The sequence below is a fragment of the Montipora capricornis genome, chromosome 6 (genome assembly GCF_036669925.1).
Source record: "Montipora capricornis isolate CH-2021 chromosome 6, ASM3666992v2, whole genome shotgun sequence".
NCBI lineage: Eukaryota > Metazoa > Cnidaria > Anthozoa > Scleractinia > Acroporidae > Montipora > Montipora capricornis.
The window spans coordinates 2,426,772-2,436,771 of NC_090888.1; the positions used below are offsets into that span (position 1 = coordinate 2,426,772).

Sequence of the window (10,000 nt, forward strand, 5' to 3'; positions counted from 1 at the left end):
TTTAACCCGCCCTTTCCCTATAAAAGTTTGATAAAAACTGATCACACAGGAGTTGTCCTACTAAGTTTCAATTCAGGGACTATAGAGAACATTGCAAATTGCAGTTTGCTTACAAGATCCAGTCCTGTGATTGGTCGCATGTCATTGAAGCTGACGACGTTGACTGCGCGGTCGACCGACTGAACGACACCCTTCATGATATTATGGATAGGTGTTTTCCCTTGAGAACTGTTACCCTTTCCACAAGAGACCCCCCTTGGATTTCACCTCTGCTCAAGTACTTGCTGAAAAAACGCAGTAAAGCGGCGTCCCGTGGCAAAGAGGCGAAGACCAAAGAACTGACCGTTCGTATATCAGGGATCATAGCCGAGAACAGAAAGAACTGGGGGAAATCGGACACACGAGGATCGCAAAATTGGTGGCGTAAGGTAGACAATATCTCTATGAGAAAACATAAATCTCAGCCAGTACTCGATGACAGCTTCCTCGAGGGTTTGAACAACTTTTTCGGAAATTTGTGTTGTAACAGCGAGTATGTTGAGCCGGCCATGGTTCAGATCGATCCTGGCAGTGCGACCACGCCCACACTGCATGGACGAATATCAAGTTATGCTGGCTTTGTCCAAGATCAAGAAATCAGCTGCGGGGCCCGATGGGATACCCCACTGGGTGTGGAAAGATAACGCTCAACAGCTAGCACCAGTGATAACTGCGATATGGAATCTTTCGCTTAGGAGACATACTTGACCCTTAGCATGGAAACAAGCTAATGTAAATCCACTTCCCAAGTTAGACACGCCCATAGAGTACCAGGACTTTAGGGGCATAAATGTTACACCCATCATCGCGAGATGTTTCGAGAGGACAGTCTACCAAGCCTTCAGTAAACCTGTGTTCGAGGCCAATCTTCACCCAACTCAGTTTCCTTACCGTGATGGTTGCAGCTCTACTGACGCCCTAATTAGGATGCAGTACAACTGCCTAAAAGCTCTTGATGACCCGGACACTGTTACAGTTAGACTCTTAGCAATGGATTTTTTGAAGGCTTTTGATAACGTAGATCATTTCCTCCTAAGCGCAAAACTCAAAGCTCTGAATATGAACCCATATTTAACAAACTGGTATCTTAGTTTTCTGAAAGGACGAAACCAACGCCTTGTATTTAGAGGGAAAGCATTTAATTGGCTGGATGTTAATAAGGGTACCTGTCTGGGCAGTGTCAGTAGGCCGTATTTATTTAACCTTTTTATAAACGATCTTTGTATTAATAATAGTTGCATGACACACTTAATTAAGTATGCCGATGATACGACTATACAGGTCAATGTCAGTAAATTTCAACCTGACGAGTCACGTGACACTGTAAATCAGTATTTCGAATGGTCTGATGACAATTGTATGCCATGTAACTTAAAGAAATGCAAAGAGTTATGCCTTCAGATAAAATGTAAGACCAATTGCAGTAACGCCAAGATAGATCATATTACACAGGTAAATTCCCTTAAGATTTTAGGAGTAACCTTTCAGAGTAACTGTAGGTTCACAGAGCACGTACGCAGCAAGTTGGAAGAAGCAAACAGGTGCCTGTTTGTAATTAGAAGTCTCAGGAAAGAGGGATACAATCAGGCAGATATAGACCATCTATTCATTTGCTTCTATTGTACTGCCTAAAATTATTTATGGTCTCAGCGTTTATGCAGCCTCAAGCCCCGAGCTCACTACAGTCCAGAATTTTCTCCGTAGGTGTTAGGAGGGAAAGTACATTTCATATGCAATAGATGTTAATAAATTGATAGATAAGTCTGACAGGAGCATTTTTAAGAAGATAAAGAAAAATTGTAACCATCCTTTATATGCAATTATGCCTAAGATTAATAGAAAAAAAGAAACGTGGCGAAAGACAGAGAAAAAAAAAAAAAGATTAACTGACACAGTTATACATGTATGCAAGATGCCATTACCCTCGTGAGTTTTTTAAAAAACAGTCGACTGCATGTCGGCTTTGTGTAAATGTCTTGATCCCCCCCTCCCCCTTGTGTTTCGATCATTCTATGTAAGCACAGAAAAAGTCTACTAATGCAAATAATTATTGTGAAATAATGATATTGAAATATAAACAGTGACATCAATCTTATTGTGTGTAGTTTTAAAATTAACAAATAGATTCCATGTTGCCCAGGTCAGTTCAGTAATAGATCACAGATGACATCACAAGGTGGTAAGAACAAAAACCTGGCACACAAGGCAATAGGCGATTGTGTCACTCTGATGTTCTTACTACAGTTTGACATCTTTTATGATCTATTACTGAACAGACACATAGCAACATGGAACCTATTTGGTTTACATAACAGAGAATTAAAAGTTTGATGGTAAGGTCAGCTATGCATCTGTCCTCTAATACCGGTAGATCATAGGTGAGAACCAATCAAAATGTGTGCATTATTGAGCTTCATAGATAATTTAATTAAAAAACAATCAAAATGAAAAAATGGGGAGCCATGTAAGAAATGCTGTGTTCTTACCACGAAGGTCAGCAAAGTACCCCTTGGTTATCTCTTTTACTCTGCAGAAGGTAAAAATCAGCATATTTACATGTAACCTAACACTTAAAATTCTAGCATCAAGCTTATGCACCAGTCAAAGTAAATCACCCTAACCTGGGCTGTAGTGGGGAATTATGGGGACTTAAACTTATTTTCACTCAACTTTGGTCCCTCAGCAGGCAAGGAGTGTGCAAAAATTCGCCTATGAGATTGGGAGAGAGGGGAGCATGTGGGGACTTCACTGCAGTCCCCCCCCTCCCCCTTCCAAATTTTGGGCAACTCGGAGTTCTTGGGCAACAAGAGAAACACCTGATAAAGAAATCTTCTCTTGCCTTGCTAAATTTTACAAAATCGATGTCAAGATTCTGGAAGCCAAGCAGAAAATGCACAGGAGTTTTCATCATGTGTGCGGATTAATTTCAGAAATGCCAAAGACAATCCACGAGAATGGTCTATTTAATGTGTTTCCACAGTTTTTGAATGTGGTACATATCCTTGACATCTTTGCAACAATGACCTAGATCATATCATTGACATCTTTGGTTGTTGAAATGACAAAGGCAACTATTTCTTTTAACTTGTTTTGTGAGCTTATATGATAGATTCATATGTAACAATATTAATTTTTCACTTCATATGTAGGCCTATGTTAGTGAGTCGTATGACCCTCGTTTCTTTTCAACTGTTTCGTAAAAAATTTGGCAACTTGTGAGAATTTTTTGGACAAATAGTTCCCCTCACCCCCTGGCAAAAAATTGCCCGTATGCTTATGGAAATTAGAATTATGTAATTAGAAGTCTCAGGAAAGAGGGATACAATCAGGCAGATATAGACCATCTATTCATTTGCTTCTATTGTACTGCCTAAAATTATTTATGGTCTCAACAAGAGAAACACCTGATAAAGAAATCTTCTCTTGCCTTGCTAAATTTTACAAAATCGATGTCAAGATTCTGGAAGCCAAGCAGAAAATGCACAGGAGTTTTCATCATGTGTGCGGATTAATTTCAGAAATGCCAAAGACAATCCACGAGAATGGTCTATTTAATGTGTTTCCACAGTTTTTGAATGTGGTACATATCCTTGACATCTTTGCAACAATGACCTAGATCATATCATTGACATCTTTGGTTGTTGAAATGACAAAGGCAACTATTTCTTTTAACTTGTTTTGTGAGCTTATATGATAGATTCATATGTAACAATATTAATTTTTCACTTCATATGTAGGCCTATGTTAGTGAGTCGTATGACCCTCGTTTCTTTTCAACTGTTTCGTAAAAAATTTGGCAACTTGTGAGAATTTTTTGGACAAATAGTTCCCCTCACCCCCTGGCAAAAAATTGCCCGTATGCTTATGGATCAGTGGTTTCTTTTTCACGCCGCATGGTAATTTTGCATACATTACCTTTTTTCTTAGGTTCACAATGTACAACAATAGAAGAGTACTGTTTCACAAAATTTGCCAATGAGAGATCAGAATGGTGATAATGCAGATTTTTAAAGAGCATTACATTTGTTCCTTTCACGTTTTAATATGACGTTCTTTGTTCTCACAAGTTCCCGAGTGCAGCCCACATTGGACCAAAAATATTTCCTCAGAAGGGGTGCTATTTTCTGTTCCTTTCAAATCCCCGCTTTGACCCGGGTTAGGGGAGGGGGGGGGGGGGGGGGGGTTAACTTTGACTGTTTCAAACTTCTACAAGTATTGAACGATGAATACTCACATTTCCCTTCTCTCTTCCTTTTTCGCTTCTTTTCTTTGATTTTTATTTTCTGTTTTATTGTCTTGAATAAAATCTGTTTTTGCTACGAAGTGTCTTTGCGTTATCATGAAAAGAGAAGCCGTCTTTTTCGATCCTCTCCTCAGCATGCCTGCCATGTTGAATTCTGGTCAGCAGTAACAGGAGCTGTTGTGTAGTACTCACGAAACACTCAAGATTTCCGGAAAAACAACACGCTCATTGTTTTACGTTAACCAAACCCAAACCCTTTGGCTAACCGTTAGCCAAATTGAGGGTTTTGCAACGAGTGACCTGTGAAATGTGACCTGTGTTTTAGACCCGCGGTGATAAATTGCATTCAAGTGATGAGACGGCTATCTTGGTGGCAAAGCAATACAAAAATGTAACTCAAGTTTTGCGTAATAATCGAGTCAAATTCCCAAAAGACATTTTAATGCAAATAGGCAATTTTCACGATGGCGTCATTTGACTACAACTACCACAATTCAGTTTGTATTTCTTTTCATATTTAAATTTTGTATTCGCAGTGGGGTAAAAATAACAATAGCTCTTAACATGAGACAAGCGAAACCTGAAGGATTCTGTTACTTGCAGTCAAATGGCGTCATCATGCAAATGTCCTATTCCCAATAATTTTTCTTTTATTATTTTCCAAGATATGACGTGTGCAATCAAACAATTAAAATATTTATTCAAAGCTTTAGCGCAAGACTTACTTGCGACGATAAGAGACCGCCTGTGAGGCGGCTTTGTGTTTTTTAAGCAAAGTATCTCTACTACAATTTCTTTGCAAGAATGAACAAAATTTTTCGCTAAAGTAAAGCAAGTTGTCATAGTTTTCATAGAAAAAATTAAATGAGTCTTCATTCGTCACGCATTGTACCATTAATTTTGCCCCAAGGGGCAAGGGTTCTCAACCTTCAAATCGAGGCGAAGTGTTTCCCTTGTGTGAGGCCGCTTGGGTAAATTTTAACTCGCCATCACAAAGTGTCTTGAACGGTTGTGACTAACTTGGAATTCACGGTAGGTTTTAATTTCATTTTACTTGCAAGAGCTAAAGAGGTATTACAATCCGCAAGCCTCTGGTCATGGAAACTAGATTTCCGACTTTTGGCCTTATTTACGGGAGTTGACAACACAAACGCTATGATCCTCGCAGTTATGACTGCAATTTTAGAAATTACGTAGGGAAGCCTGAAAAATTCAGGACTTAAATGGGATTTGAACCCGTGACCTCGCGATGCCGATGTCACGATCAAACCAACTGAGCTATAAAGCCACTTGGAGAAAATAAGATTGCTACAAATGGGTGGTAAGACAACTAGAAGCACAGACATGCGTGGTGACCGCAGTGGCTATGAGCTTTTTAGTTAGTACAGAAATGCATACTTCTCGGTTTAAAACGCAAGACATGAGCAACTGCTGTTGCTTTTAGAGAATGGAACAACTATGTTAAATCTCAGACTTAACTGATTAGAGTGTAATGTGAAGTGCTAGGTTTCTACCCCATATGAACCATGTGAGCATTAGCCCTACCAATGGAAATGGGCCCACACAAGGACAGAGAAAAACTCTGACCAGGGTGGTTCATTTCCCACCCAGTCGGTAGAGCAGCGGTGATCGAACCCGAAGTTCCGATGTGCCAAATAGACTGCGGTCCTGAAAAAACGAAATATTTGTTCCTAAGAAAAAGCTCGACTTCAAGTTATTCAGGTTATTTTGCATGCTCACAGACCGTGAAAACGTTGCGTGGCTGAGAACATGCCATTGATCTATTTGCGTAACAAAATATCATTGAAATACTGTACTTTGCGCTCAGCTTAAACTTTTAAAAAGTCCATTGTTTGGGACCTTTTCAACGTTAACAAATTTGTTATTTTTAACTTCATTGGATTTTTACAACAATTCTCAGTTGAGTTCGCCACTTAGGAAATTTCCATGTTGTCAAGGGCAATCTGCTATGCCCTTGGAGGAGCGACTTTTACACGCCTAATGCATGAACGCACAATTCTGAGGGTCCAATAGGCTTTTTCAATCCCGCATCCCGCCGCTATTTTTTATTCAATCCCGCCATCCCGCCATCCCGCCGTAATGAATGTGCATTTACATCCATCCTGCCTGGTTGAGCGACTTTTACACGCACGCCTAATGCATGAACGCACAATTCTGAGGGTCCAAAATAGGCTTCTTCAATCCCGCATCCCGCCGCTATTTTTTATTCAATCCCGCCATCCCGCCGTAATGAATGTGCATTTACATCCATCCTGCCTGGTTGAGCGACTTTTACACGCACGCCTAATGCATGAACGCACAATTCTGAGGGTCCAAAATAGGCTTCTTCAATCCCGCATCCCACCGCTATTTTTTATTCAATCCCGCCATCCCGCCGTCATGAATGTGCATTTACATCCATCCTGCCTGGTTGAGCGACTTTTACACGCACGCCTAATGCATGAAGGCACAATTCTGAGGGTCCAAAATAGGCTTTTTCAATCCCGCATCCCACCGCTATTTTTTATTCAATCCAGCCATCCCGCCGTAATGAATGTGCATTTATTTACATCCATCCTGCCTGGTTGAGCGACTTTTACACGCACGCCTAATGCATGAACGCACAATTCTGAGGGTCCAAAATAGGCTTTTTCAATCCCGCATCCCGCCGCTATTTTTTATTCAATCCCGCCATCCCGCCATAATGAATGGGCATTTACATCCATCCGGCCTGGTTGAAAATGTCTTCAATATATCTTCTCCATAGTTTTTGGCTTGGTACTGTGACAACTGACGTTTTCCAGGATTTTCCTTAGCGTTTTTTCCTTCTTCAGTAACTGCTCGAATTCTTTCCTTACGCAGAGAAAACTGTTATGCACTGATCAAATCGCAACTTCAACATAATTCGTAATTCGGCTTTGTCATACTAAGATGAATACAATATTGCACGTTTCCACACTCCCATTTCGTTGCCGGTTAAAGCGCTGAAAGCTGTACGTTTCTGTTAGAGGTTGAAGTTTCGAGTTGATCAGCGCATTAGTGATGCAAAGTTAACCGGTTTAAACACGAGCTAAATTTCCTTGAAAAGTGTAAGAGGCAATTTTTACACCTTGAGTATAAAGGACAGTTTTCTTTGTCTCAATTTCCTTAGCAAATTTTATTTGCTCTTGTACATAAAGCAGTCGTTCTTTTACATCTCTTCTATCAACAAGACTACAACAAGTTTTTTGTAAGCGTACAGGGGCAGAAAGATCGGGTGCTGTCTTACGGTTTGAATTAAGGAAACCGGGGACCTTTGTTTGAAGTCATCAAACGTAAAACCAAAGCAAAAACTTCCTAAAACAATTCAAAGTTGCCAAATGGAGATTATAAGATCCTTGGGGTTAGCCCACAATCTAAACAATAGGATAATCCTTAATGGGGCCTTTCTTAACCTTTGTACCACATGCCAGGAGTTTTTTGACAATCGGGACCCTTTTGGCCCGGGTGGAGCGGGAAGGAGAAGGCCAATAAAAGTAAAATGTGCCACGTGATCATTCACATCCCATATCCGCCAATTTTAAAGGCCCACCTTTAAAATCTTTCGACCGTTTGTTTTTGTTATGGTAACTCGCATTGCTTCGCGTAGCGATCTGATTGTAGGGTGAACATGGGCCTTAATGTTTCTTCGTGATTTATAATCGTTTTTTAAAATTATTTTTCAGAGGATGACTAATGGCTATGTGGACGCTAGTGATCCAATGATGAAGTCACATTCTAGACGGAAGGCCATTCGTGCGTGTCTTACATGGAAGCTGTTGGCAATTGTCTTTATCGTCATTAGCATTGTGTTGCTGATTGCTTTGATAGTGGTAGCCACAAAGGCAAACAAAACAGATGATGCACACGGGGGAAAAAGTCAAGTTGAACCCAATGGCGGTGATAATTTAAAGACATGCGCAGAAGGGTTGTCCAGTCCCGATGACTCTCCAAAATCCGTTGGTGTCTTTGATGACCTCACGGTGAATGAACTCAAAGCTGTTAGAAAATATCTATTAAACCAAACTGAGCTCAGGCTAACGATATTCAAAAACGCTGCTGTCAACTCTAACTTCATTTATTCGGTCCAGTTGCTACCACCGCCCAAAGATGAAGCTCTTGCATATCTTGACGGGAATGGTGACAAACCTGAACGAAAAGCTGTTGCAGTGGTATTCCGTGGTGCAGATGATCCTCCTGTGGTGAAGGAATACATTGTCAGTCCTGTAGAGGATCCAAAGAAGCACACGGCCAGAAAAATCCCTGGAGGGCAGAGAGATTTCGCTCCTTTCAATGCCCGCCCTTATGACATATATATCGAAAACAAAGCACTGCATGATAATATTGTGTTAAATGCATCTCGAAAACTTTCCAAGTTGATGCGAGAAAGCTACGATGGTTACTCCTATGATCCTGATGACTGCTCCCAAACTTCTAAATGTCTCTCCTTTATTGCCACAGCGCCAATGGGATTTTCTAGTGAAGAACGTTACACGCCGATAAATTTCTTTCGGCAAATGACGGGTCATTACCAACATCCTGTGGACTTGACGTTCATTGTGGATCATGGAGGTGCAGATGTCTCAAAATGGAAAATCCTCAGTGTCATTTACAACAATCAAACATTTGAGACGGTTGAAGATCTAATGGATAAATACAATAATGATTCTATTAAGAAGATCAAGATTGCAGCACCTACAAAGAAACCGTTGTTTTCGAGCTATGAGCGTCGAGGCGATCCTCAACCAACTAAACCGATGAGAGGACCCGAATTGTACGAGCCGCAAGGGAAGCGATACACGGTGAAGGGTCGCCATATCAACTACATGTCGTGGTCTTTCGACTTCAGGATGGACTCTAACAGTGGAATGCAAATCTACGATATTAAGTTTAACAAAGAAAGAATCATCTATGAGCTAAGCCTTCAAGAAGCTGCCGCGACCTATGGCGGCTACTACCCAAACCCTTCGTGGAACAACTTTCTGGACAGTAACTGGAGAATGGGCCTGAGTAGCTATGAAATGGCCCGTGGAGTTGACTGTCCAAACACTGCCACCTTTTTTGATCTGGTGCACATGATCGGAACTCCAGATCCGCTGACAATTCACAATGCCGTTTGTGTGTTTGAGTTGAACACTGGGATGCCGCTGCGACGACATTATGATAACAACTTTTTGGGTGGGTATAATTTCTACGGTGGGATGGCGAATCAGGTGTTAGTTCTTCGAACCGTGGCGGTTGTCTACAACTATGATTATGTTTTCGACTTCATCTTTTACCAGAATGGGGTGGTAGAAGTTAAGGTCTCGGCTTCGGGGTATATCTTTGGTTCCTTTTACGATTCCAACTCTTACCCGTACGGGTACAAACTTAATGAACATTTAACCAGTGGTATACACGATCACCTTTTAAGTTACAAAGTCGACTTAGACGTTGCTGGGCGAAGTAATTCGTATGAGACGATTGAGATTGGCATCGAGAACATCACCGAACGTTGGTTCCCCAACAAAACCCGTGTTCAAAAGGTTCTAAAACGCAGCGTGAAAAACACAGAGTTAGAGGCCGCTTACAAGTTTAACTTCGACACACCAAAGTATCTGAACTTCTTCAATGATGCAAAACAGAACAGCATGGGCGTAAGAAAAGGTTATCGTATACAGTTGGAGGGAATTCTCAAACAGTTGTATCCTGAAGACTGGA

At 40.9% G+C, this 10,000-nt stretch overlaps 1 protein-coding gene and 1 long non-coding RNA gene across 3 annotated transcripts in view; one reads left to right on the forward strand and one right to left on the reverse strand.

The window, feature by feature from the left end:
* Positions 1-4,448, reverse strand: part of LOC138051287 (uncharacterized) — a 15,233-nt gene extending 10,785 nt beyond the window's left edge. For both annotated transcript variants that reach the window (XR_011132758.1, XR_011132759.1), the window contains exons 1-2: positions 4,274-4,448; positions 2,526-2,566 (exon numbers count right to left, since the gene is read on the reverse strand). This is a non-coding gene — a long non-coding RNA (uncharacterized lncRNA). The remainder of the gene's footprint in view (positions 1-2,525; positions 2,567-4,273) is intronic.
* Positions 4,449-5,239: 791 nt separating this feature from the next.
* The window catches only part of LOC138051188 (diamine oxidase [copper-containing]-like), a 7,393-nt gene continuing 2,632 nt past the window's right edge, over positions 5,240-10,000 (forward strand). Inside the window, exons 1-2 of the mRNA XM_068897348.1 lie at positions 5,240-5,314; positions 7,987-10,000. The exon at positions 7,987-10,000 is cut by the window's right edge and continues 113 nt beyond it. Of these exons, the coding sequence (XP_068753449.1) occupies positions 7,990-10,000 (2,011 nt within the window). The 5' untranslated portion in view covers positions 5,240-5,314; positions 7,987-7,989. The remainder of the gene's footprint in view (positions 5,315-7,986) is intronic.